Source organism: Paraphaeosphaeria sporulosa, assembly GCF_001642045.1.
Source record: "Paraphaeosphaeria sporulosa strain AP3s5-JAC2a unplaced genomic scaffold CC84scaffold_7, whole genome shotgun sequence".
Lineage (NCBI taxonomy): Eukaryota > Fungi > Ascomycota > Dothideomycetes > Pleosporales > Didymosphaeriaceae > Paraphaeosphaeria > Paraphaeosphaeria sporulosa.
In genome coordinates this window covers 175,322-202,127 of record NW_017253366.1, presented here as the reverse complement: position 1 = coordinate 202,127, position 26,806 = coordinate 175,322, and the positions used below count along the sequence as shown (strand labels likewise).

At 52.3% G+C, this 26,806-nt stretch overlaps 12 protein-coding genes across 12 annotated transcripts; 5 read left to right on the top strand and 7 right to left on the bottom strand.

The window, feature by feature from the left end:
* The first annotated feature begins 556 nt into the window (after nt 1-556).
* Nucleotides 557-1,931, top strand: CC84DRAFT_1165691 (RmlC-like cupin). Its single transcript, XM_018178776.1, has 2 exons — nt 557-1,167; nt 1,222-1,931. Exons 1-2 carry the CDS (start codon nt 829-831, stop codon nt 1,768-1,770), a joined length of 888 nt encoding a protein of 295 aa, XP_018033824.1. The 5' UTR covers nt 557-828; the 3' UTR covers nt 1,771-1,931.
* A 2,752-nt stretch (nt 1,932-4,683) lies between these two features.
* On the bottom strand, nt 4,684-5,355 carry CC84DRAFT_1248455 (uncharacterized protein). Its single transcript, XM_018184262.1, has 2 exons — nt 5,058-5,355; nt 4,684-5,012 (listed from the first exon to the last, which is right to left on the bottom strand). Exons 1-2 carry the CDS (start codon nt 5,106-5,108, stop codon nt 4,752-4,754), a joined length of 312 nt encoding a protein of 103 aa, XP_018033823.1. The 5' UTR covers nt 5,109-5,355; the 3' UTR covers nt 4,684-4,751.
* A 1,557-nt stretch (nt 5,356-6,912) lies between these two features.
* On the top strand, nt 6,913-7,928 carry CC84DRAFT_1165690 (uncharacterized protein). Its single transcript, XM_018178775.1, has one exon. It carries the CDS (start codon nt 7,124-7,126, stop codon nt 7,916-7,918), a length of 795 nt encoding a protein of 264 aa, XP_018033822.1. The 5' UTR covers nt 6,913-7,123; the 3' UTR covers nt 7,919-7,928.
* On the bottom strand, nt 7,840-10,657 carry CC84DRAFT_840773 (uncharacterized protein). The gene is made up of 3 exons (XM_018187617.1): nt 10,311-10,657; nt 8,179-10,113; nt 7,840-8,129 (listed from the first exon to the last, which is right to left on the bottom strand). The coding sequence occupies exons 1-3, from the start codon at nt 10,420-10,422 to the stop codon at nt 8,116-8,118; spliced, it is 2,061 nt and encodes a 686-aa protein (XP_018033821.1). The 5' UTR covers nt 10,423-10,657; the 3' UTR covers nt 7,840-8,115.
* Nucleotides 10,658-11,432: 775 nt separating this feature from the next.
* Nucleotides 11,433-13,700, bottom strand: CC84DRAFT_1148863 (DWNN-domain-containing protein; the record flags this gene model as incomplete). Its single annotated transcript, XM_018176651.1, has 3 exons — nt 12,230-13,700; nt 11,580-12,133; nt 11,433-11,519 (listed from the first exon to the last, which is right to left on the bottom strand). The coding sequence occupies exons 1-3, from the start codon at nt 13,350-13,352 to the stop codon at nt 11,433-11,435; spliced, it is 1,764 nt and encodes a 587-aa protein (XP_018033820.1). The 5' UTR covers nt 13,353-13,700.
* A 2,070-nt stretch (nt 13,701-15,770) lies between these two features.
* CC84DRAFT_1055331 (uncharacterized protein) lies at nt 15,771-16,381 on the bottom strand (the record flags this gene model as incomplete). Its single annotated transcript, XM_018173533.1, has 3 exons — nt 15,771-16,049; nt 16,098-16,261; nt 16,342-16,381. Coding segments are annotated over 3 exons (483 nt in total), but the record flags the coding sequence as incomplete, so codon positions are not given.
* On the bottom strand, nt 16,328-16,691 carry CC84DRAFT_840709 (uncharacterized protein). Its single transcript, XM_018187616.1, has one exon. The coding sequence runs from the start codon at nt 16,606-16,608 to the stop codon at nt 16,396-16,398; it is 213 nt and encodes a 70-aa protein (XP_018033818.1). The 5' UTR covers nt 16,609-16,691; the 3' UTR covers nt 16,328-16,395.
* A 456-nt stretch (nt 16,692-17,147) lies between these two features.
* On the top strand, nt 17,148-17,606 carry CC84DRAFT_840694 (uncharacterized protein). The gene has a single exon (XM_018187615.1). The coding sequence runs from the start codon at nt 17,235-17,237 to the stop codon at nt 17,538-17,540; it is 306 nt and encodes a 101-aa protein (XP_018033817.1). The 5' UTR covers nt 17,148-17,234; the 3' UTR covers nt 17,541-17,606.
* On the bottom strand, nt 17,607-18,235 carry CC84DRAFT_840693 (uncharacterized protein). The gene is made up of 2 exons (XM_018187614.1): nt 18,008-18,235; nt 17,607-17,956 (listed from the first exon to the last, which is right to left on the bottom strand). Exons 1-2 carry the CDS (start codon nt 18,046-18,048, stop codon nt 17,674-17,676), a joined length of 324 nt encoding a protein of 107 aa, XP_018033816.1. The 5' UTR covers nt 18,049-18,235; the 3' UTR covers nt 17,607-17,673.
* Nucleotides 18,236-18,393: 158 nt separating this feature from the next.
* On the top strand, nt 18,394-20,646 carry CC84DRAFT_1165685 (GTPase activating protein-like protein GYP1). The gene is made up of 5 exons (XM_018178774.1): nt 18,394-18,464; nt 18,537-18,546; nt 18,601-18,711; nt 18,762-20,106; nt 20,162-20,646. The coding sequence occupies exons 1-5, from the start codon at nt 18,452-18,454 to the stop codon at nt 20,426-20,428; spliced, it is 1,746 nt and encodes a 581-aa protein (XP_018033815.1). The 5' UTR covers nt 18,394-18,451; the 3' UTR covers nt 20,429-20,646.
* Nucleotides 20,647-20,663: 17 nt separating this feature from the next.
* Nucleotides 20,664-21,853, bottom strand: CC84DRAFT_1165684 (uncharacterized protein). Its single transcript, XM_018178773.1, has one exon. The coding sequence runs from the start codon at nt 21,804-21,806 to the stop codon at nt 20,751-20,753; it is 1,056 nt and encodes a 351-aa protein (XP_018033814.1). The 5' UTR covers nt 21,807-21,853; the 3' UTR covers nt 20,664-20,750.
* Nucleotides 21,854-21,984: 131 nt separating this feature from the next.
* CC84DRAFT_1095219 (DEAD-domain-containing protein) lies at nt 21,985-23,867 on the top strand (the record flags this gene model as incomplete). The annotated part of the gene is made up of 2 exons (XM_018174606.1): nt 21,985-23,663; nt 23,714-23,867. 2 exons carry the CDS (start codon nt 21,985-21,987, stop codon nt 23,865-23,867), a joined length of 1,833 nt encoding a protein of 610 aa, XP_018033813.1.
* Nucleotides 23,868-26,806: the final 2,939 nt, after the last annotated feature.

Here is a 26,806-nt window from a genome sequence, read left to right as displayed (position 1 = left end):
AGCCTCCTTCCCGCCAAGATGCCCAAACCTGGGGGGCTAGGCTAGGCCAGCCCTTGCTGCTGCGACCAACACATACAGACACACAGCTTCGATCACAGAACCTTCACTATGCAGCGCGCGTGTACCTATGTTTGTCACTGAATCTGTTTGGTTTTCGGGCTTTGCCTTTGTTCACTCAATATAGCTCGGAAATTCCACATCCGAAGACATCGGCGGCAACGTAAGGTCACGGCACAATATCCAAACTTCAACCATATGGATACTAGAATATCGTGATTCGCAAGCAGACCAGCACGTCCTTGTACGCTCACGCTACACAGATCTCCTGAGCTCCGTGCGCATGTCCAGTTCCCTGTTTAACGCCCGTCAGTCATCACGTCAACTGCGCCTGCCTCACTTAGCGCCACGGCTCGGTGGCGTGCCGACCACCTCGCTGACGGTGAACACATCTCGTTTCAAAACGCGCGCCCAATCGTATCTTTAGCAGCTGCGCACAAAGAATAAGCTTCTGTTTGCTCAGAAACAACCTTATTCTTAGGGTGGACACTACGGCAGATGGCAGCTGTCGTGGCTCAGCCCTCTCAGCATCCTACGGGTCGAAACACATCCGGGGCTGCTGATGGAGGTCGACGGTCAGCACCTGCGATGTTGTAGCCGACGATGTATGTATAAAGTATCTTGGTGGGCGGCTTCGTTTGATCCTCATCTCAGTATCTCCTTGCCTGCAACGCAGAAAACCATACTTTCTCATCTCTTGTTGTCCTTTTCCTGTCTCCTTATTTCCTTATTGTCCAGCTCTTTCGCTACTTCAACAATCTAATCATCATAATGAAAATGGTCACCGTCACCAAGACTCTCGTTGCAGCTATCGCTGTCTCCGCCGCCCAGGCCCGTCCTCAAGCCGCCACGACTCTTGCGACCACGGCAACTCCCAGCAGCGCTGTTTCTACTCCTGCGATTGCTGCCCCTAGCCCGGATCCCGAGGCCCAGGCTGCTTTGTTTCGTGACCTCTTCACTGCCCCTTCGGCTATCAAGCGGTTCCAGCGTCTCCTTACTATGAAGGGACAGGAGCTGCTCTCTGGCGATGCCCTCAGGAACATGATCGTCTTTGACTTCAACAACGCAACCCCAGCCAAGGGTGCCCTAGGCGGAGCTACCAAGGCTGCCGTTAGTAATCCCTCTTTTTATTCCATTACGCTTGATGCTAACGCACTGAAATAGAACATTGAGACCTTTCCTATCCTTACTGGTCTGGGGATCTCGACCACACTCGGCTTCCTTGACGCATGTGGCATCAACACTCCCCATGTGCACCCCCGCGCTACGGAGTTTCTTACAGTAGTCGAGGGCGAGATCGACTTCGGCTACATCCTCGAGAACGGCCTTGTCGCAGCAGGCAAGAACGCCGAAGTCGCCGGCACGCTCTCCAAGTTCCAGGGGACTGTCTTCCCTCAGGGCGCCATCCATTACCAGATCAACAACCAGTGCAACCCTGCCAAATTTGTTGCCACTCTTGACAACGAGGATGCCGGGACGTTGCAAATGGCCCAGGCTTTCCTTGGCCTTAACGCGGATGTCGTCAATGCTACGCTCGGCTTCCCCAAGGAGATCAACGGACAGAACATCCAGGAGTTCCGCAAGTACCTCCCCGTAAACATCGCCCAGAGCGTCGACATCTGCTTGAAGAAGTGCGGCTACACGGGCGCGCCTACCGCTGCTGGGTACTCGGCCGGTACTCCCTCAGCCACCCCTAGCAGCTACTACTCGTAAGCTGATGAACATCCAGTTGGGCTTAGAAAAGATAGTGCATAGCGCCGGTTCTTGATAGACTCTTTGATTTTGCATAGCTTAGGTGTTGGATAGGATTTTGTTTTTCCCCAGTAAATTATGCACACTCTTTAGAGATAATAATAACGAAACTGCAACGTGCCTTTACACAATATCGCATCGTCTTCTTAACTCCCCTTTGAAGTTACACCTAGCAGGTTATCTCAAAATTGTACAACAGGCCATCGAACTCCCCTGGCATCAACAGATATCAATATCCCAGCCAACGCCAACGCTCCCCACGGAGACATAATTCAAAAACATAAGATTGAGTAAACTTATAACAAGTTATATAAGCACCAAAGGTCCGTTGTCTTGAGTCAAACCCTGCGAACGATCTCAGTTCGAGTCATTGTGTAGATAATTAAGAAGGGTCAAAGATGTCGGTGCGTAGTCTTATGTGACGTTCACGTTCGAGGATGCCATCATAAACTGGTGTATGGCGACAGGAAAGCTATGTAACTGAACGTAGAAGATGCATTAGCTCACATCAAAATGGAACTAGAAGCACGCATCTCCTCCTGTCTTGACTTACTCTGTTATACATTTGTAAATTTATGGTTTCATAATTCAGAGTAGATGCTCCCAGTAGGGTTAATCTTGAGAAGTCCTATCTATATGACCGGCCGATGAGGAAAATAATTCAGGACAGCCCACTATTGTAGGTAAATTCATGGGATATGAGCTAAAGGTTGTGATGTTGTATATCCATAGCTGGCGCCTTTCGTGTGACAGGAGACTACACTTGAAGAGAACAAAACACATTCTGTAGTGCCCCAGATCACAATTTTATCGCGTGTTCCATCACTCTCAACACTAGAGAAGCAGCTGGTCATTATACCAACGTCCTTGTTTCTCATCGCCTCCGTGAAATTTCTTCGGAGCAAATGAGTTGTATCCCAGCAATGCTCTCCTTCAACAAACCATCCATGACACAAATCGAAATTACCGTGATCGCAGGCCTCGCATTTGTATTAGACGTCGAGACTTCGATGTGAACAACGACTGCAGATAACGACCAAGCCGTACATATCTCAAATGTCATCAAGACCGACTGTGGAATGTTGGATTTCTTCTCTTCATCCAAAACGTTCATCGTAGCTGAGGCACTCTACATGAGCATCGATCTATTTATCGTAGGGAATATGTCAATCAGTGTCCAAGCGGTTGGTCTGTCAATTGGATATTCTTGACGGCGTAGATTCATGATGTGGTCAAGGTAGCCCGGTACATCAGCCGCAGCTTTGGGGAATGCGATCGGATGCGTATGTTACTCGCATCGGGGATCGAGCTTGGAACGATCTGCACGATAACAAGACGTGCGACCTGGTTGCTGCCCTTCGTCGCGGTAGAGGTGCCAGAGTAGAGAGTCGAGTTGGCAAATATTGAATTTCGCGTCCACCTGACCATCTCCCTGCTTGAAAGCTTCTGTACGGCATCCTGGCGGCAGCAGACCACTCATACTATGCATTATGGGATGCTTGCAAGACCCTTCGGCCATCATAACCACTTCATACTTCTCGTCGACGTTCACGAACCAGTTGTATGTTGAAATCTCCGCAGTCGCGTGGCCTTGTGCATGGAAAGCATTGAGTCCCTAAACGATTTGTTTGGCCCATTTCTGGCGCACTGACCATGATACAGGCTTGCCTTTGGATCTACAAGCTGCCATCAATCCAAAGATACGGCCTCTCGTGGGTAGATCGAGTAGAATCACCTTTAGTACTTGTTTATTGATGTCTACAGCGACCGAGCAGCCGCCCAGGGTAAGATGTGCCACGATTAGCAACTAAAGCTTTCAGATGACGGCGAAGTTTTCCAAAGTCAACTTGTTCATGACTTGCGGGCCAGTAAAACACCCATCGGTTGTCCAGATTCGTCCTTAGTATCTTGGCCCCACATACCATTTGAATAAGTTGGCATCTGAAACCACCCGAACGCCTCCCTGTTGCAGAGCCAGTATCAAGGGTCAGCGACTACCGGTCGGTTCCGTGTGAATATTGACAGTCGGGCTTATCGCGACAGCGTTGCTATCTCTGATTAGCACATCAGAGTCTTGCTCGAAGCCGAGACTAATTTCTGCGCCATCACCTATACCTGTGTGGTGATCTATCACACTTCGCAGCTAACTAACCAACGTATGCGAATTCTGACGGAACTGAAACCTCAAAGATTGATGGGAATTGATCCCAGCCACAAGTCCCCAGTAATTGCTCCCAGCACGTACCGTCAATCTCAATTTGACATGGACCTATTTAAGTGAGGTCGTGGCGATGAAGAAGTCCTGCGTAACCGTAGCAACGTCGCGACGCGTCTCCACTGGTAACATTGAGAAGCAGATAATAACTTGTGGCCCATTTTGTTTGGCTGTGTATACCCAGGAGCAGAAACTAAATCGCGTCTCGAAGTAGCCCATCAGCGGGAAATATCTCTTCAAGAACTCCACCAACTTGGCGAGCGCCCAAACTGATAATGTAGAACGCTGCATCCTATCAGCGGGATGTGCATCAATTACTGGAAACGAGGGAACCCTGACCGGTTCCTGCTTCTTGAAAAGCAAATTAGTCTTGGCTGCTGGCGTCGCCAGCTTCTCAATGCCAAGAATGTTGCTTCGCCTTATGATTGAATTTGCTAAACGCGCGCTGACACTCTGAATCTCCTAGCGGTTCAGTCAGCTTTCTGAGGATACAATCCGAAGATTGATTTACATGCGGCAGCACAAGGTCATGTGCAGCCGCTTGAAAGCCGACTAGAGTGGATGGGGGAGCTATGGTTGAGTAAGTGCTCGGTTTGACGGTTTACTACAAGACTTGATCTTTCATGTGATTGCCCGCTCACAGTATCTCAAAATGTGTTCCTAAATCTTTCCAAAGCCATGCGTTTTTCTTCGTCGTACACGAATGCTATGACTACCACAAAGATACCTAATAAAGAGTAAATATGGTCTTCTTTGCGTTTCGTCTGGCGTGATAATTACCAACTCGACCGTCCTTCGATAGTACAGTCGACCATCGGGCGACCGCGTATGACATCGAAATGCCCGTGACGCTAGAAATAACGGTTCCTAACGTAGTCGTGTTGCCGAGGCGTGTCCAGTCTCGTGCGAAAATCTCGACACTATCTGGCGCGACCAGCTCCTGAAGTGTCCATCTGCGAGTAGACCACTGACTTCTGATAAAGGCTTCCTCTCAGAGAAGGCCTGCTGATGATATGTGCTTGGCAAATGTGACGTCTGCGAGATAAGCATAGCATCTAGCTGCATTACGATACCAACGAGACATCGAGTTGATAGCCTCGTGGAGCTCAGCGCTATTGCCCTTACCGATGCAGCACGTATCAACCCAGAAGTACTCCAGACCGTCTCTCTTTGCTTGCTGACCGCAGTAACATATATTCGTGTATCCAGATCTGCGTTTGGCAAACTTCAAAACTTACTTCTTCTTCATTCTGGCCCCAAGGATGCGAGAGCACTGCATATTCAGGTAAGATATCGTCTCAGTACAAATCGCTGGTACGGCTGAGCTTGCTAGCCTCGCTGAGCCTGAGGAGTCGCGTCCGGAGTTCTGCATGAAAGGACTAGCGAGTGTAGCACAAGGATCGAGCTTGAGTGATTACGGGAGAGGAATGCGTACTACCCATACTCACGAGCAGAGACGGTCTGTAGCACAATAAAAACGCTTCCTTGAATTCTGATGCGTCAAAATTACTGACAGCACTCGTCCACGGATTGTATTGTGCGATCATGGAATGAATCGACTTGTGTGTCGTGCTGCAGATACGCGTAGGTTCCAGCTATCAGTTGTCTCCTTGGCACAGTCGGGCCTCTTAGCCTTGCCAGTCCAGCCGGGCATGTTATCGTGCTAACCACACTGACCGGTTCACATGTGAGACCTAGATGTCTGATATCGAAATTGATTGGCTTTTCACAACGTCTTGTAGCATCGATGACAGCCAAAAGACGGGAAACTACCGTCCAATAAGTGAGGCGCCCTCAGGTGACAAGCCATGCCGTGCAGCGCGAATTGGAGTTCAAAAGCATGGCGCGAAGTACGTTATAAGGTAAATGACGAGAACGCGTGCAGGGTGGAATTGTGATGATTTCGTAGAGCTAGAAAGCGCAATGAGACTCATAATAACAGTCCCCCTTAGGTATCGCGCAATTTTCACGCGGTACCAGAGTATTTATCTACAAGTGTAGGGCTGAAACGTAGAATAGCAGCATTGAGCGGGACAATGGCTGCTTCTGACCCAAGAGCTGCGTCTTACAAGACAGTGGCCGACAGTCAAGGCTGGGCTTCAGTAGTCGAACACACAGTGAACGTTAACGCTGAATTATTAATTGAATTCTTATGAATTTGCTAAATGGCAAGTTATTACGGGAGTAGGTGCGCGTTAAGATTCCTGTTCCCCGCCTTATTAATTGGGTCAACAATCAAGATGAATGTAGGTGAGAGTTAAATCTTTCCGCAACCACTGCAGAGGATGCTTTGGCCCCTCTTATACTACGCAACACAATTTTCCCTGCTCTTGGGCTAAGCTACACAACCACCATCAGCGCAACTAGCATTCATGCGCTCAGGAAAGCGAACTTTAAGGTCGCTACCATACTTACCGTAAGCGTCGCTATTATAGACAGCATAAGCTTTCATCGCAAACAAGACCCTACACTCTGGGGTATGTAACTGAGCCTTGGGCCCTCGATTGAGAACTTCCCCGATCAAGAACTTCCCTGCATTGTGGCCATGTTGTTCAATGCCTACCGGATCAGATGACCGGATCTGCTTCCATTCCATGGCATGATGCTACAGCAGTAGTTTCCCGAACCGAACTCGCTTCAAAACCATCGAGTTGTAAATTACTTGCCGGGTGGCTGTGCCAACTCTGGTCTCCTATATCCCTCAAAAATCTTGGTGCAATCCTGCGCCAAGTCGTTTATCCTTAACACGATTTCAACGACCTAATCACACAGCGTTTACGCAGATGTTTGGCCTGCGCAGCCCTGCACAGCCACGCTAGTCACATGGACACTAGGTTAAACAGATTTAACCACCAATGTTGTCCAGCAGGTAGGATTCGAGCGAACAAGGCATGTGCCATGCTAGGCCGTGTGTGCTGCATAGGCTAACCTCCAACCCCAGGATCTGGCTTAGGCACCAGCGGAATGGCATTGACTGCACCCGAGTTCCCATGGGATGATATAAGAATGTGATCTAGCCGGTACATTGCGACATAGTCCTTTCGTTTGCCCCCATACTTAACGGTAATTGAAAAACCGCGCGCAGAAAGCACTATCGCGATGCGTGCCACGGTCGTCCTCTTCCTCCTCGCGGCAACCGCATCCGCAAACATCACGACCTCTTACTTCCTCCCCAACGTCAGCTATGGTACAAACAGGCTCCGCTTCGTCGCCTCCGTCATCAACGCATCCAGCGACCTCGTAACGCTCTCCGTGGACCTGGACAATGACCCGGACTACAGCGAATTCGGAATAAAGCAGGGCAACTGGACGATGGGTTCCACAATGTTCGAATATTCGACCTCAGCACTGATGTACGGTCCGTCGATATCGGATGGGGGTTACGCGTACAGTCTCAGATGCGACATCCCCGCCTCATCGGCAGTGTGCACCGTCACCCGCGGGCCTGACCTTGTGCGGCCTAGCTGTCGATTGGCGAACCGGACCAACATCGGCATACCTTCCGAGGAGAGGAAGTATACGCAACTGTATTCGTTCAGCGACACCGATTCCGTGGGTGTCGAGACCATCGTGAGGACTTTTCCAGGTTTTTCTTCGCGGCCTAATCCGGAGTGGTGCGGTACCGAGACTGACATACGGAACATCTCAGTCCCTAGCAGCGCATTAGTGGAGACGTATCCGCAAGCTAGGAGTGATTTCAATGCATACCAATTCATTATCACGGCCGGCGAGGAGAAGCTGCCGAAAGCGACCACGGGCGGAGCGGCCAGCACGGGAAGCCTGGCGCCTACAGGCACTGGTGGGGGCGGAACTGGAAGCGAGGGTGCTGCGCCGATGAAGACATTGGCGCCAGCGTTGGCTGGTTTGGGGGCTGCAGTCGCGTGGTTCTTGTGAGCTTGGGGTAATGCATGATTTGCTATGCTTGAATATGACCTCAGCACTTGTCAAACGCAGCGTAATATGTTTACACTCAGATAACGCTTAATATGATACAAACATGTCTGAATTCATGTCGTATGGAGTCCTCATTCCATTGATTGTACCGAACGTCCCGACGCTACTGACTATGAGCCGATGGCTCACTGTGTCGATCATCCAAGCAAGACTGCGAAGGATCAGCGCATGTATTAGGCATGCAGAGAAATGCAACGTACCTTCCCAACCCCGCTCCTTCATAATCTCAATCCAGTGCAAATTCCCCTTCACAGTATAGTCGACGTTCCCACTCCGAGTAATCGGGTCGACTCCTTTCTTGAACGCAATCGATATGGGGAAGTCAGAGTGCGCAGTCGACCTTCTTGTAGGAGACTTTGCTTGCTCTCTCCCCGTTCCTGGTGATGTCTTATTTGAACCGTCCATGAGCCCAGCAATCCCTCCAGCATTGGAAGGTGAGAAGGTGGAAGGGTCTGGGCTGTTACGGGCTAGCCATGCAGAGAAATGAGCATCCCTCCTGCGCCAAACCTCCTCCATGACGTCTTCGCAGCGGTCGATGATACCGTTGACCATGCGTTTGCGCATAATTTTCCAGCGATCACGGACAAACTCTCGATCTTCTTCTTCGACGGCCTCGGTGGCCGCGACCATCAGAGGATATGTATGCACGTTGATGGTTGCAGAACTGACGGGTATGGTAGCGAGATAGACAAGTGTCTTCTGACCCAGCTCTTTGTACGCGACCAAGCTGGGTAGCTCAGGTACGGCCTCTTGGAGTAGAAGTAATGTGGCCCACCTGTACGCCTCGGCTGTCTGAATGGCTTCAACCATGTTGGATGTAGGCTTCTCCACCTCTTCTAGATCGATGGCTGGAGACCAGTCTTGGATCACGTGCCTGAGCTCTATGCCTTTCGAAATAATGATGGGTGAATTGCGCCGCTGGTTGCGTGTTCGAATGGTAGCTATCAGATCTGCAACCCGGCCAATGATTGGAAACAGCGAAGCTGCATAACCCATGAGCGGATCAAGCTCTTCTCGAATTGCGAGTGGACCTGCGTCAGTGAAAAAGTGCAAGAGATCTGAGTCTAAGCTTGGTCCACAATCAGAGGTCAGACGGGCTAATACGTCCATATAGATCCAGGTGTTTCCTAGAAATCTGAGGCGAGCTGAGACTGCATCATCGGATGGCTGCGATAGTTGGTGCTGTGAGATAGACTGTTGCAGGAGAATCCTTGCGCCTTGAATATGCATTCGCCCTGTCGATGACTTTTGGAAATCCCATGCTTCAGCGAAACCCAGCGCTATGGTTGCAGCAAGTGCGGTGTCTATCTGAATCTCTCCACTGCTCAAGTCTGCTGCAAGTTGCTGTGTGCTTTTGCGCGCATGTATAAGACCCTTCTCGCGTGCATGAGGCGTATACTTACTCTGCATCAGGAATGTCATTGCAGCTATAGCGTGATAAAGCGCTTTTGACTCTTGTGCCATGGGCCATATCATAGTGCGCCAAGGATTTCTGTCTCTGTCTTCCCATATCGAGAGTACAGTAACGGTTTCCTGGTGGAAAAGAGATTCCACCTCGTCTTTGTCGTCCGCTTCAAGCTCAATGTTCTGGAAGAAAGGAAAATTGGGGACTTCTAATGAAGGCGAATCCGGCGAATGCAGAAAAGAATCTGGATTAACGTTGTCCGTGCTTCCGAGTGACCCTTCTATGACATGCTTATTGTCTATGTTCGCCTCTTCAATGATTTGATCCAGTGTTTGATTACTGTCAGTAGCAGCGGGAAAGTCCAAATGCGAGAAATCCATCCATGGCAACGTACTCAAGTCAAGCTCGGGCAAGGAGATATTGGATACATCTTCTTCTAGCCAAGGCCAAAAGAAATTCGTTCCGGGGTTTCCCGAAGCACGCGTAGGATCATCGTCACCAGATCGATCCTCACCAAAGTGAATAGTGCTTTCTACTACGGGTGCTTCTCTTTCTTCCGTGGAGGCTGGGGTAGGCGGAGGTATTGCGGTAGGAGCCGGAGCTCTCTCCACCGGTCGGAAGCGTATGTCTTTCTTATATCCTCCGCAAGTTACACGCCTGCGAGTGCATTGATTACATGCAGGTTTTGTCTCATCGCACTTCACTCTCCGTGCTTTACATGTGACGCATCCTGCAAGATGTTAGTGTTGGCCCTTTGTCATGGTGAACGTCTGGCCAAATAGTTCTTGCAGTATGGAGAGAAGCAGTGCAGCTTATACACTATAGGGTACAGCATGCAGGGCTCGCCTGCGGAAACTAATGGCCTGGCGCTGGTTTTGCGGCCCACAATCTCAAAAGATCGCAGCTGAGAAACGAACACGAACATGCCATTGCGACTTTTGGAGGCGGACTTTCGCCTTGCAGTATCCTCGCGTGGGACGTTGGGGCCTTTGGACGTCTTGGGCACTAGCGGAGGTAGATGAGCGGCGTCTGACGCCATAGAGGTAGGATGTAAAACGATGGTAGGAAATGAGAGCTGTGAATGCGGAGGTACACGCAGCGTTGGTGCAAAATTAAATGGAATTCTGCACGGCCTGTTGAGATAGTGCGTCTTGGGCGCTCATGATGCCACGAATTCTAGCAAATTGTCGTATTATCACAAGGTTCTGTTATCGGTTGAGTAAGAGCTACGCGGTTTGGCCCAGACCCCGCATTTACCTGTGCCTAATCCAGGCATCGCACCCAGGGCACCTGACCATCTAGTGGCGATTCTAGGAACGTCAACAATCCGTAAGCTGAACGAGATGATGCATAAAATATGATCACTCAGGCATGATTGGCGTGTTATTACACAAGAGAGACCTCAGCTCCTTCACATCAACATAGCGCAGAAGGAAGCATTTTGATATGCATATTCTTTTTATTCTTAGACTAAAGCCTAAGCGGCCGTAACACGGAAACAAGCTGTAACAAGCTGCTGGGTACATTGCCATCATCATTGACATCCAAACTCGGCGAACCGCCAGGTCATGTACAGTGCGGATTCGCGCGATAACAAAAGCTACCTATCGGCAGCCACGATCAACGCCCAGCCAGCCAATGCAAGACAAAAATTACAAAGCATTCCAAACGTCGGCACAAAGCAGTAACGTGCAGACCACCTCTCCATTGCCGGACGGCTTTGTGACCAAAAGCTCCCACTTGCCACTGAAAATGCCCACAGAAGCCACGCAGTCGAGTAGGGAAGACGAGAGGCTTGCGTAGAGCCGGATGTTGCTGAACGCCATACGCCATCGTCGCGCAAAAAGGAAATCTTCGTGATGAGAAGAGGGACCTGTGTAGGCAAAGATCCATGCGCGTGCACCATTGACGTATAATACAGGGGAAGTGTTGAGACGATGACAAGGAAAATAGGTCGGGAGTCGAAAATATCGGTCGATATACAAGCTAGCTCGTATGGGTATCTTGGGTGCAAAGAAAGGGATGTGGACCTTGGTAGGTGTTGATCAATCACAAAACATGGAAGTCAGGAGCACGCGCTTTGCGGTGCTTATTCTGGCTTCGGTGTGGGTTCAACGGTTTGCGCTCGTATGCATCCTGTTGATTCGGCTGCTCGCTGAACGTGGTGCGTTGCTGGTTAGGGAAGCCACCCCCTACTTGCTGACCCTGCCACCCAGCCATGTTGTTGCTGTTGTTGTTGTAGCCCTGATGCTGATTCCAGCCACCACCGTAGCTATTCATACCGTTCATCTGATTAGGCATGTTCCCAAAGCCCATATTATTGTTGTAGCCGTTCCAGCCCTGGTTCATGTTGCCACCGTACCCCATGTTGTTCGGGAAGCCCTGGTTGTAGCTGTTGTTCCAATTGCCGTTCATTGGAAAGCCGTTCATACCACCATTCATGCCCATGCCGTTCATGTTAGGGGCATTGGCCATGGCCATCATGGGATTTGCTGGCATAGGCATAGAAACGGGCATGTTTGGGTTGCCCTTGAACATCGCTTCCATGTCGGCTTGAAAGTTCTGAATTAACGATTCAGTGGTGTCCTGGGCTTGGCGTTGCTGCTGTTCCTTCTGCTGGCGCATCGCCTTCGGAGCTGTGGGAGGTTTGATCTCCGTAGGCGGATCCTTGCGCTTCTTGGATGTACCCGATGTGTCACTATCAGAGCCATTTCCGCTAGCAATTGGGGTGTCTGAAGATGTAGGTTTTCCTGCAACAGTGTGAGGCGACTTGAGATTTGAACCTGACTCAGGAACACTGCTACCATCTGGCTTAGGTGATTTTGAACCATCTCCACTGTTCTCACCAGCCTTTGTCGTCTCATCAGCAGGAGGCACAGAATTGGTATCTTCATTGTTAGGGGTTGAAGGTTTGGCAGCTGCCTGAGCTTCCTCGTTTGCTTGCTGTTCCTTGTCCGCCTTCTCCTTGGCCTTTTCAGCCATGTACGCCTTAACCTTCTGCACCATTTCCTCATCCGCAGCAAGTTCATCAATCAAGACATTCTCCGTTCCACAACCAGGACAAACCAGATCCTCATCCGCCAAGGCGTTCTCAATGCACTCGTGACAGTAGGTTTTGCTGCAGCAAGGGGTCTTCACGGGGTCCACGAACATGCGCTTGTCAATCGGGCACGCAAAACCACGCTTCTGTGCCTCCTTGTTGACGGCCTCGGCCTCAGCCGCGTGGGCCTTCGCAGCATTTGCCTTCTCTTGAAACTTCTCCCATGTCTTGGTATCGGTCATGACCTGAACGTACTCTCCCTCGGCGTTCAGCATGACGCCACGGGCATCCTCCTCATCCACAGGCTTCTCCACCGTCTTGAGGAAAGATCTGGGAATACCAGTGGTGCGCTTCGGACGAGCCACTGGCTTGAAATCGGGATCGTCGTTCGTAGGGCACAGTTGTATCCAGTGGCCCTTTTGGTGGCATCGGTAGCAGACGTAGCCTGCGGGTGGGTCGTGATTGGGCACATTGATAGGTTTTTTTTTGTGGTGAGTCGACTTGACTTGAGAGAGCGCTTCTTTCTGTTGTTCCCAAGCCTGCTCTGATTCGGCAAGGAAGGCAGCCTCGGCGTCGAGCACTGCGGCGGCGCCTGTTGCGGGTGTGGCAGACTTAGCAGCGGGTTTCGGAAGAGCGCGAACCGGGGCTTTTCCGCTAACGTAACGGGCGGCCTTGCCGTGACCGCGGGCAGCCGGCCGACGGGCTACAATAACGGTGTTCGTGCGCTGAATAACGGTTGTGTCGTCATTGTATTCGGACGTTGGGTCGTCTTCAGGGTAAAGGTGAAGGTCGAAGTCGGAGCCATCGCCTAGGCCGGTCGCGGTGATGATCTCACGCTTCAGCTCGAAGACGGAGATGCCGGTGCCATGGAACGTGATGCGCTCAGGTTCCTTCTGATTCTTGAACTTGTAGAAGACGGAGGAAGACATTATGGGCGCTACCTGTCGATAGGCTTGTGAGGGTGGAGTTAGACTCGTTGCCGAGGATCTCACTCGGATCGCCGGACAGCTGTCGACAAGCTGAACTGTAGAGCAGAAGAACGCAAGGTGAGTGTAGGAGGTGCGCAACAACTTTATTGCTATTTAAGGGCAGGTGCAAAGGTGTAAGGACAACGGCGCTGGAGAAGCGCGAGGTGTTTTTACCTCCCGTACACAGGTGGCGAGCCGCGACTTCCCCAGATGTTGTGTTACGGGCTGCAAACCAGTCCAAATGTTCAGCAACAGTATCCCAGCTGATGCAGCGGTCTTGAGCTGATTCGTGGAGATGCGAGGGTGTGGTGGCGTTGAAGTGTCTCCGGGGGTGGTGGAGAAGGTGTTGAGGAGACAAGGAGAGGGAGACAAAGCGACGTCGGGCATAAGAACGGGCAGGCTCGGTCAGCGCCAAGCACCCGTGGACCCTGACCACGTGATCACGATGACTCAGCGCTCTGCATGGAACGTTGAACTTCACCCATGTTATACGTACCGTGGGTATTCACCGTATAAGATGTACGCCATCGCCTTTTAAATCCAATAGGATGCTGATCACGTTAGCAAAATAGAGCTAGGCTTTATTACATCGCACAACAAGCCAGATAGAGCCTCGACTAGTCACATATGCCCTAACAGCCTGGCCCACCTTGTACGTGAATCCCAACGGTAGACATCCGACATTTCAAAACTTGAGGACACCAGAATCTGGAATTTTATTTGAAAAGTTGTGCAAACGCTGTGGGTAAAAAAGTCAGTGCGAATTCAGTCATGAACCACTGAGCTAGGAAGACTTGTTTCTCACATAGCTGAGACATACCGCAGCCTGACCTAAGTCGCACTGACTTTACATCTGCATGTAGTCAAAAGTCTGAGCTGTACATGCCTACCCAGTCATATGATGTGAATTAGTCTTAGCCATTCATAATCTCGCAGCCTTCACAGTTTGAAACAACCAGAGCGATAAGTTTACAGTTTATCAATTCGAATTGAAACACTACTGTACAAAAGTCCTATTACTCTGTGACGTGACACCCATTGTTCGAAAACGTGAACAAGTTTTCAGATCACCACCCAAAAACGCCGTACAGTATAGGCAGAACAAGCAGTTGAATGTACCGTTATGGATCACAATGTTTCTCTGCGAAATTGAGTGCAGTCACAATGTGCCGTGACAGTTCGTGTACAGTCAGAATCCATTTTGTCGTCAAGTCCAAGGTGATGGATGACTATAACAGTGCGCCCTCCACTTTGATCGTTCTAAGTCCAGTCCGGCTTGTGAATTCATTGCAGAAAGAAGTTGTGGTGCACTAGACGCTTTCGTTGGAGCTTTGTCCGGTCTAGTAAGGACATGCGCTGGAGCTCTGTTCGATCTAAGACTTTTCTTGTGCATCGGATTTTTTTCCACGGACCAGTAGACACATGTGCCGAAACTTTGTTCTTCGGGCCAAGGGGCGCATTTGCGGGTGCTAATGCACTCCCCTCAAGTTGACCCAGGCTACCTTTTCCAGCAGTGCTGGGTCTAGACGGTGGCTAACCGCGACCTCCTCCGTAAGGATTGTGACGATAGTTGGCGTTTCTACCTCCGCCTCGGTAGTTGGCACCTGGTTTGCCCGCGTTCTTGGGTCCGGTAGGCGCGTTCGCCGGTGCATTGCTGGGACCAGATGGGGGCTGCGAGGACCCTTGACGGGAGCGATTGTTAAACTTTCCTCCCTGCATGCGCTGACCGCCCGGCCCAGAGGGCACGCCGGGCTGGGGAATGTCGTCGTACATGCCCTCCCAGCTTGTGGGCCCACCTTGTCCACCGAAGCCAGCCTGTTGCTGCATGCGCCTAGCTTCTTGCTGCTGGTACTTCTGCTGCTCGAACATAAGCTGCTCTTGAGCGGTGTAACCCGGACCGCCTTGTCGCTGATCACCACCACTGCCAGGGCTGCCAGCGCCACCACCACCGCCCATCATGGCTTGGTTGTTGCCGAAGTTTGTGGGCTGGTTGCCCATGTTCTGACCTGGGGACATGTTTCCACCCATCATACCCATCTGTTGCATCATTTGCGGGTTCATGCCGCCCATGGGGCCGCCGCCGTTGGCCATCATACCCATCATCTGAGGGTTCATACCAGGCATACCGCCCATTGGGTTAGGCATACCGCCGCCTTGCGCCGCGAGATTCTGCTGCATTTGGCGGAAGTACAACTGCATCCGCTGCCAGTATTGGGCCATCATCGCCGGAGTCATACCCGCGTTCTGGCCGTTGGCACCCATGTTGTTCTGGTTGTTGAAGTCTCCCTGTCCACCGCCATTGTTGGCCTGGTCATTCCGGCCCCCGAATTTGCCACCGCGACCGAACTTCTTGTTGTCTTCTTCTTCTCGCATGTTTCCTCGGGGCTGAGCGCGCTTAACTTCGATTGGCTTGCCGAGGATCTGGAGAGGACCCTGGAGACACGCGTCGACAGCAGCGTCACCGTCGAAGGTAACGAAGCCGAAGCCACGCGGTCTGCCGGTATCTTTGTCCATCATGAGAGTAGCATCTACAACACGGCCGAATTGTTTGAAGAAATTCTTGAAATCCTCTTCTGTCGCTTCTTGACTAACTCCACCCACGAAGATCTTGCTAGTACGCTCCTGCTCTTCACGGGGAATAGCCCGCTTAGGGTCAATCTGCGAGTGTTAACAAGAGCTAGGGCATAGTGTGTGCAAGAAGCTTACAATCTTGCCATCCAGGTAATGCTCCTTGACCATGACGGTGTTGACACATTTGGGGTCTTTGAATGTCAAGAACCCGAAGCCTCGAGACCGTCCTGTCGCGCTATCTCGCATAACAGTGCATTCACTGACCTCGCCAAATTGAGTGAAGTAGTCCTTCAATGACTCTACATAACTGGTCAGTCTACGATCGTGGACGGCATAAAGGTCACGAAGTTGCCGCGGATAGATTCTTTATATGACTTACGCTCGGTCGTCTCCCAATTCAAGCCGCCGATGAACATCTTGCTGTGCACAATAGTTAGTACAACTCAAAGCTTCCAATGCATTGATTAGAAGGACGTGTATCTCGCATGCGCATAGTCGTGGCCTTGGGTCTCTTGGGTACCATGGGTCCATCTGAGCTCGAAACCAAATAATGGTAGTGGTGTCTGTGTATATTTGCGTTGTTGCCGATGGTTGTCGGTATAATCGTAGTAGCCGAAGTCTCTAAACAGCGGGAAGAGGTCTCCATGAGGCCGGTATTTAGAGGATTGGGGGTGAAGTGCGGCAAGTTTTCCAAATGACGCAGGACAATCGCACAGGTCTCCGTTGTCCAGATGCTTGACCTTCCTCCTTGTAGACAGAATGCTAACAACTCTCTTCTTTTGACAGTGCTTCAAGAACAGAAAGCCAGGCAATCACGTGGGCCTTTCAATATCTTGTGTAGGTTTCTCGTATCGATGGGTACGTCGTATGTCGTCCGAGACTGAGGGCAAGCGAGCAGGTAATGTCGAACAAGGTGTGAGTTCACCGCTGACCAGGATCACGGTCGGCCTTCACCAGAGCCGTACCGCCACCAAGCAAGCGGGTCGAGGCATGGCCCGGTGCAGAGTCGATTCCAGCAGATGGACAAGCAGCTCCGCAAATGCACAGAAATGTTCGGTTGAAGCGTCTGTGTTTTGCTATGGAGGCGAGAGCGGACTAAGCGCCCGACAGCCTTGGACTACCCTCAGCTCGTAGCTGGTACGCTATCTTGTACCTAGGTATTTATCGACAAAAGGCGCCGCCTGCTGAAGGCATGCTGCGATGTCTCTCGCGCGCGCGGATGCTGTTCGGTGATCTGACATGTAGAGCGGCTACTCTAGGCTAGCTTTTTCCATGACCGGAAATGCACTGCTGGCTGTATGTACTTGGATGCCCTGCCAATCTGATTACATAGCCTGCATCCACTTGGCGACCAATCGAGCTCTCGATGATCCTCGGCCTTCTGACAGCATCCGTCATGCGCGGTCTTGGTGTTCGCCAGAGAGTACTTGGAATGTCCCCAACAACCCAGCCAGATCGATGAAGCAAAGCGTTGCCGTCGATCTTTCCAATGCACCCCAGCTCCTATGGCTGCCTATGCCATGTTCGCCAAAGAGAGTCGATCAAAGCAGGCTCCTTCGTCGCGATCCTAGCTCTTGATTGATGATCGGTGCCGAAGCCGTCTTATATGTTGCCCCAGAGCGTTTTAGGTCGAAAAAGTGCGTGCTATGGGGTCTGGGCAAGGGGATGCGCATGACAAGATACAATTACCAGAGGATATCAACAGTAAAACTTACCCATCTTCCTTGACGTTGATTGGGCCATAATTGTCATCTACAGCGGGCTCGTTCTTGACGCCTTGGTCTGCGCCTCCAGGGAAATGTGAGGCGTGCGAGCCAGCCATTCGCGCGTCGCCATCTGCGGGCGCATACTCGTCCTTGATGGCCTGTCCATTGAAGGCGGTAGACGCGGCTTCGACAGCAGGCTCGCTCTTCGTGGCGGGCTGGGGCTCGGCTGGTGCAGTTGGTGCTGCAGACGCGGGTGCAGGCTTTGCGGGCTCTTCGGGTTCATCGTAGCTGTCCCTGTGTGAGTGCAAAGGCACCCATAGTACCGCGGAAAACACTCACAGATCATCAAAGATGTCCTCGTCGAAAGTCTCGTCGGCCATGATGGCAGCTGCAAGTTAGAGATGGGCAAAAACGATAGTACTAGTGACTCGACAATGCAGGGCGCCGAGTTGAGCGTGCACGTGGGATTGAAGAAAGGTCGGAAGAAGAGAGAGAGTCGGGGCGACCGGTTTAAGAGGGTCGCGTAGTGTAGACCAGGAGCGCCGAGCTGTTTTGGCCAGGTGAGAGACAGCAGAGACTGACGGCAGCGTGAGGAGACGCGCTTGCCCAAAACGGCCGCAGTCGGGCTTGGCAAGCGCCCTCATCTGAGCCTCGAAACTCAAGCGTCACGAACGCGGGGTGAACAGCTGGCCCGACTCCGCCATGGCCTCCAAGAAGCAGCAGCAGGTACTTGACACACCGCCGAGCGCCTGCCCATGCCATTGCTAATTCTTCCCCTAGGAAATGGTCCAGGTCGGTTCGTAGGCCCCTTTGCGCCGCTGTCGTTGCAGCATCTAGACTGCTAACCATGTCCTTGGCCCGTAAATAGACCGCTCCTCGTATGTGCAGCCTCCGTTCCCTGTACTTGGGACCCATTGTTGATTACCTGCCAGATCAGCTTCTCCCTTCTGGCGGACAGCATCGAATACGTCCAAGTCACCGGACAACAAGAAGATAATAGGCGCTTCCTACTCGCATGCCGACATCCTCAAGTTTGACACATTGTATGTTTACTCCCATAAATAGCGTTCATGATTCGTTCTGACCGTTCAAGATCTGTTTCAGGAACAAGCTCGCGCCCACGAACCCCGCCCTCTGCGACCCATAGCCGCGAGTCCAGCATCCCCGCCACACGATCCAGCAATGCCAGGTCCCCCCCGCCGCGCGCGACATATACTTCTTTTCTTAACCAAACACATAACGACTGGAACGATGGCGAAGAAGACGAAGGCGACATCCTGTTTGAGGATGACGAAGACGAGTTTGGACTGCCCAGTATAGCAAGCATGCGAAGGAAAGGCCGACGGAAGGAGCCAACAAAGGGCAAGGACCCCGGAGGGACCAGTAGGAATAGCCTTGGATCGACTGCATGGCGCGCCATAGACAGTGGCGATATCGCGGAGGAACGGGGCATACCAAATTACCCTGCAGCGAAGAAGACGGAAGGGAAGATACTGCGGCCACAATACCAAGAGATATTGCGCGATCCTGCGAACTCGTTGCATCTAATATCACACCCCTCGATTCATCCCACAGCATCAGCGAAAGAGACTGAGGAACATTCCGCACGTATATCGCGGATTAATAAGTTCAAGCGCATACTACAAGCCAGCACCATCTCTTTATCGGAACTTCGCGACTCAGCATGGTCGGGCATACCATCTGAAGTACGCGCCATGGCATGGCAGGTATTGCTCGGGTATCTGCCTACCAGCACCGAGCGCAGGGTTGCGACACTGGAACGAAAAAGAAAGGAGTACTTGGAGGGCGTTAGACAGGCCTTTGAGCGAGGAACCACGGGCAGCGCAGGCGCTGTTGCTGCTGGTGTTACGGGAGTCTCGTCTCTTCCTTCAGCGAACCGCGGGCGAGGGCGCGGTTTAGATGAGGCTATTTGGCATCAAATTAGTATTGACGTTCCGCGGACGAATCCGCACCTTGAGCTGTATAGCTACGAAGCCACGCAAAGGTCACTGGAAAGAATATTGTACGTCTGGGCGATACGGCATCCTGCATCAGGCTACGTGCAAGGCATCAACGACTTGGTCACGCCCTTCTGGCAGGTGTTTCTCGGCGCCTACATATCGGATCCAGATATTGAGTTCGGCATGGACCCTGGACAGTTGCCGAAACAAGTTCTAGACGCTGTTGAGGCTGACTCGTTCTGGTGTCTCACAAAGCTTTTAGACGGAATCCAAGATAATTATATTTCACAACAACCAGGAATCCAGCGCCAGGTCGCGGATCTCAGGGACCTTACCACGAGGATCGATGACAAGCTGGCGAAGCATCTGCAGAATGAGGGCGTCGAATTCATACAGTTCAGCTTTAGGTGGATGAACTGTCTTCTAATGCGCGAGATATCCGTTGAGAACACGATCAGGATGTGGGATACGTATCTCGTAAGTCTCTTCGATATCAGATCATTGCAGCAACCACCTTACTAAGAACCAATAGGCCGAAGAAGACGGATTCTCCTCCTTCCATCTCTACGTGTGCGCCGCCTTCCTCGTCAAATGGTCAGACGAGTTGCGCAAAATGGACTTTCAGGAGATCATGATGTTCTTGCAGTCTCTGCCGACACGGCAATGGACGAACAAGGACATCGAGCTGCTGTTGAGCGAGGCGTTCATCTGGCAGAGCTTATTCAAGGGCAGCGGTGCGCACTTGAAGAATACGGGTTCAAAAGGGAATGGGGGTGTGGGAATGGGGCCGAACTTTTGAGTTGGGGCCGGTGATGTATAATGATTGCATGGAATGATCGAAGGTCCCAGAGCCGCCATACCTTACTATTGACCTGACCAACTGTGAATGAGCTTGCGACGCAATCTTGCGTTGAAGAGTGTTGGGCATAGTAGTTCGCTATCGTATATGACCACGAGGTCATTCAGGCTGTTCGATACGGGTGCATGCTGTTGATGCAACAAGTCATTTGTCAAAGAGTAGCATGTTGGCACTCATTATCTCTATCAACATTCGCACGTGGCTCTTTGACTTGGTGCTATCTAAGTCTCCATCTCCATATTGCACTACTGGACGCTTCGCGCTACTTCTTATACCTGGAGACCACCTTCCTCCGCTTCTCGAACGCATCTCCAATCGCCGACCCACTGCCCCTCGGCCCGTCCTCAATCGGGCGCTTCCGGCTTTTCTCCAGCGTACCCGAGCGCCCACCCTTCTTCTGTGTCAAGCGCTCAATGCGCTCCAACCCAGCGCCGAGCCCCCGCCACTCTTCTCCACCGAATCCGCCGCCGCGGTTCATGCTGCGCTGCTTGGCCAATTCCTTCTTCGAGGCTGAAGGAAGACGCACGTAGTTTGATTCTTCGTATTCTCGTCGTTCAGTCTCTTCTTTCCTTTCGCGGTCAGACTTTGACCGGCGACCGCCGTCGACAATGGTACTTCCAATGCTGGGCTGTGCGATGGGGGCAGCAGAGAGTTCCGTCGCGACGAACTCATCGAGGGTCGCGGATTTGCCAGGTCGTCTTGCTTGCCGCTCCTCGCGGCCTTCGGTCGTGGGCATAGACACGGGGGCAATCCTGGGAGGTCGGTAGATGCCGTCCTTGGACGCCGCAGCCTTGCTCGTGGCGCTTGCCTTGTCGCGCGCGAAGCGGCCAGGCCTGGGTCCAGATATCTCCGCCTTCTCGCTCTCGCTGATGGAGCCGTCGGAATCCGCGGCACTGGCGTTGGTGTCTGCGTCCGAATCGGCGTCTTCCTGTGACGGCTTCGCTTTTACAGCCTTGCTATTTTGCGTGGCTTTTCGTCCGGCATCGTCTGCGGCGCGGATGATGCGGTCGATTTGGTACTTCAGGCGGTTTTCAAGAGGGCGCACGCCCTTCTCGAGGTAAACTCGTAGCTCTACGAGCTTCTGCACCACCTCATCTTGTGGCCCTAGTTCTTGTTCCTCCTTTCGTGCGCGAAGCTTGAGGACGATAAGGAAGACGAGGTTTTGGAGGTAGGAAAGGAGTAGCTCGTTTTTGACGTCGAGTAACGAGATGCCCTCTTTGGGTGGGAGAACGTCTTCTTTGGGAATTGCCTCGGTGGCAGACTGGATTGAGGTTGTGAGCGTGCTGAGCAGCGCTTCCAGGGAATTGTCGACCGCCATGCTTAGTGATGTTCGCTGCAGCGAGGTGGGAAGTTGTCGAGCTTGAGTGCAAAGTACGATAAAAGAAATTTAGTGGGGCGCCAAGATTTCGGTGCGGCGGCCAGGGTCCGCAAAAAAGTTGCGACTTTCTCGCGGGCGAAAAGAGTGCAACGCTCTCTGTTACAATCCTCAGTACAAAATGGGGAAACGCGCAATTGCCGACGTGATCGCCGACGAGGCGTCTGTGAAGCGCGACGCTCTTTCCAGGAAGAAGAGCAAGAAGGATAAGAGTGAGAAGCGAGAGAAGAAGTCCGCTGCCGTAGAGTCGGAGGCCACTACCAATGGCACATCTACTCCCATGGAGGTGGATGAGACGGTGAACGGCGAGGAGGAGTTGTCGAAGGAAGAGCGCAAGGCCGCAAAGAAAGCACGACGGGAGGCAAAGGAGACAAAGAAGGCCGCAAAAGCCCAGGATGACACTGCGGAAGGTGCTGAGGACGATGGATCCGCCGCGAAGGCTGCGCGCAAAGCCGCGCGCAAGGCAGAGAAGGCCGCAAAGAAGAAGTCAAGCAAGGCAACTGAGGGCGAGAGCACCGCCGCTTCGTCTGCGATTCCATCCACTGTACAATCCTCTGCGACCAGCCCGGAACCGACCTCCAACACAGATGGTCTCTCGTACGAAGTGAACAAGGATCTGGCAGCCCTCCCGCAGTCGGAAATCGATTCATACCTCACCACTCACGCAGTCACTGTCGAAGATCCTCGATCCCAGAATCTTCGTCCCATCATGAAGTTCGACTATCTGCCAGTGACTGACGAGGGTCAACGCGCTCCCTTCAAGTCTTTCGCAGCGCCCACGCCTATACAAGCAGTAACATGGCCCGCACTGTTGTCTGGGAGAGATATGGTTGGAGTTGCCGAGACTGGTTCTGGCAAAACGTTGGCCTTTGGTGTGCCATGTGTGCGCTACATTACGTCCCTGCCGAAAAAGCAGCAAAAGGGTGTCAAGGCTGTCATCGTTTCGCCGACCCGAGAGCTCGCCGTTCAAATCCATGACCAACTTGTGCAACTTGCTACGCCAGCAGGCCTCTCCGTGGTCTGCGTGTACGGCGGTGTACCAAAGGACCCTCAGGTCAGAGCCATCAAGACTGCATCAATTGTTGTCGCAACGCCTGGCCGTTTGAACGATTTGATCGGGGACGGCTCGGCCGACCTAAGCAGCGCAGGGTACGTTGTTCTCGATGAAGCGGACCGAATGCTCGACAAGGGCTTCGAAGAAGCCATCAGACAGATCATCACCCAGACGCCGAAGAAGCGGCAAACACTCATGTTCACGGCGACTTGGCCACCCTCGATTCGTGCGCTGGCGTCCACTTTCATGCAGTCACCCGTGAAGATCACGATCGGCGACAACGTCTCGGGCGAACTCCGTGCCAACGTACGCATCAAGCAGTTGGTCGAGGTCGTGGACCCTCGCGGCAAGGAGCAACGTCTTCTACAACTCCTGAAACAGTACCAGTCGGGCAAGAACACAGAAGATCGTATTCTCGTATTCTGCCTCTACAAGAAGGAAGCTGTGCGCATCGAAAGCTTCATTCGCATGAAGGGTTTCCGAGTGGGAGGTATCCACGGCGACCTCAGCCAGGACAAGCGCAGTGCTTCTCTGCAGGCATTCAAAGACGGCTCAATCCCTCTTCTGGTAGCGACCGATGTTGCCGCCCGTGGTCTGGACATCCCGGCCGTCAAGCTTGTGATCAACGTGACCTTCCCTCTAACGGCCGAGGACTACGTACATCGCATCGGCAGAACTGGCCGTGCCGGTAAAGAAGGTCTTGCAATCACCCTGTTCACAGAACACGACAAGGCTCTGTCTGGAGCGTACGTTGGCACCCTATTCTTATGGAACGACTCAATACTGACATGCATAGGTTGATCAACGTTCTGAAGGCTGCCAACCAGCCCGTGCCCGAAGAGCTCTTGAAGTTCGGCACGACCGTTAAGAAGAAGGAGCACGGTGCTTACGGAGCTTTCTACAAGGATGTTGACATGACCAAGAAAGCTACCAAGATATCTTTCGACTAGTGCGCGATATGTTGGAATATATAGTCGGCGAGGTCTGCGCAGGTAGATTACCTGTGGAAGCGAGCGGCGTTCGGCGTCAATGCACCAAAAAGTCTGCTGTTCTCGGCATTTCTCGCGGAGTAGATGCGGTATATAGACGAGCGGTCCGATTCGAAATATTACCATCTTTTTGGGTCATGCAACGCAGAATACCCGGCTGCGTATGCGTCCTTCGTCGATTGCAGACAACACTGTTTCTTACCCATAGCCTTCCGTCATTGGTGATGTATCAGCCGAGAGTTTGTCAGACTCATAATAGCCCGGCTGCCTGGGCTATCCGATCGAATCTCGGAGTTGTACTTACTTTCACATTCGGCAGCTTCTGACAGAACTTGTCCGGACGATGGTGTGGCTCCTACGTTTAGCATCAGTTCTTGTAGGACGATGAATCTGTAAGGACGGCGATGATCCCGCAGAAAGATGGTCCGTCGAAGCGAGCGGCGTCCGGCTTGCGTTTAAAAGTCTGTTTTGTGGGACAGGATCTCGGTTCTCAAGCGAGTAGAAGCACAACTATGTATAGATACAGACGCGTGTTTGACTATCGGATTCCACCATTTGTCTCCTCGCCGAGTCGTGCACAACAGTGATCCACATTGTATATATGCGACCATTAGCCAGTGTGTCAGACTGAACCGGGGGGATTCAGGACTGCTTTTGCTGCCACAGGAGACATGCCCAAACACTCGAACTGAATGAGATCGACATCTTGCAAAGGGTAGTACATGGTCCTTTGTTATAGTTCACGAGTTGGAGTTGTCCATGCAACCTGAGGGTATCTATCAACGACCTTCATGTGTTAGTCTGGACAAATTTACATTTAAATCTTTCAAAATACCCTTCGTTATTAACACATTTCGCATATCGTCCGAATTTGGAATAGATCGCGTCCAACAAACGCGAAACGTGGCTATCTGAGCCTTCCTCCGCCACCTCCATCATAGTCGTCCGAGTACCCGTCCCTCGCCGTTCTCACGGGTGCCTCCAAAAACAACACGGCAGACACACCGCCTGAGTGGTTCAAATTTTCCTCCTTTGGGTAACACCCGTGCTATACGAGGAGCCTAGCGTACAAGCTCGGCGACCATGTGCGTGGTATGTGGGGAAGCAAATGCACTACGTTAGCAATCCGCAGGCTTCGAGACGGCGTGGAAGCCCGTCAGATCCTTCCTCGGCGGCTCCGCGAGACATGGGGGTGTGTATCTGGAGTGTAGCATGCGGACGCCGATAGGAGGGATTGCTGATTGCTGTCAGAGGGGCGAGAGAGGGTCGCCGATGATAGGATGTCATCCAACACGCATGCAGGCCTACGTCCGATGCTCAGACGGATCACACCACGGGCACACATAGCAATCACCGGTACAGAGCGACACATGGAGCTATGGAACCTGAAGTGCCGATGGGAGTTTAGCATGCTTCGCACCAATGCCGACAGTGCAAAAACTATGTGTAGCGTAGCCTAGTGTACGTCGCGAAGACTCCCACTTTGGGCGCCCCTCGCCTGCTTACTTACGTAGCCCACTCCTACCCTCGTGCCTCGCCGACGACACGCGCGCCTCAGCAACGCCCGGACAGTGCAGGCCTGAGTTTGAAACCGCGCATCCTCGCTCTCCCTCACGCTAATATGCGCGGGAGTGACCGCGTGGTTCGCATGGTTTGGGGCGGTGGGCCAGTAGGGCGCGGCATGCGTTGGGGCTCGTGTCCTGGTGTCGGCGAGGTGGACGTCGGCGACCTCGTCGAGGTGGGCGCACCACAACCGCACCGCATAGCACCAGCACCGTCGACAATCCTGCGCTGCCAAATTACGGGCGAAACGCTATGGAGGGGCCAGAATTATATATGGAGATTGAGGCGGCGTAGGTGATGATATTAACCCCCCAACTACGTTCGCGACTCCCGCCTTCCGCTGAACCATCTGTCCATCCTCTGACTTTGTGCTGCTGTGGAATCGTACGCACCAAGGCTTCTTGAGACGAACAAACAACTGAATCCAATACTGAATCCAATACTGGATACAATACTGAAGTCAAAACTGGATACAATACTGAAGTCAAAACTGGATACAATACTGAATCCGCCAACACCGAGCCGTCACTGCCGTCCTGAGTACTCCCTCTTCACAACAACCAACCACACAAAACCATGTGCCGTAAATCAACCTGCGAATCCTGCCGTAAGCTCTCCCCCCCCCCCCCCCTTCTCGCCACCATCGGACATTCCATCTGACACTTCCCGCAGACAAAACCACCTGGTGGGGCTGCGGCAACCACGTCGCCGGCGTCATGGACAACGTCCCGCAAGAAGAATGGTATATTTGCTTAGCTTGCATACAACGGACCTTTGCTGAGAGGTCGCGTGTAGGTGCACTTGTAAGCCCCAGGTCGAGAGGGGCGGACAACAATACCCGCCCAAGGGGCCGATGTGACTAGGATGGTGGACGTGGTTCAAGATCGGACATGGATAGATAGGCAAGGAGTTCGGGAGAAAGTGTGTGAAACCCGCTGGTACGGGGCAAGGAAAGTCAAGGGGTGACTGGTATACGATGGGACACGATTGCATATAGGGCGCATGAGGATGGGATTGCATTAGCTGAGCACGCCAGCCTGGACTGTTATGATAGTGTTTGCACTTATGATGGAAATGTTCTTCTTGCTTTGCGTGTTGAGGGATGTATTATGCGTTCCAATGCGGTAGTGCTTTGATGTACTTGTGGGTCAGTTGCCGCTGTCCCTTCGTCGGATACCCTGTTGTGTGACTTGACTTGAATTCTTCGGTAGAACATCCCGAAGAGAAGGAGGTTTGCTGACTCTGTCCGGCATCGAGTATTGTGGGACTGGCAAGGTGTCTACACCTAGAGCGAAACGTGGTTTGTTTACACACCGAGCGGACTATGGCCCCTCGGC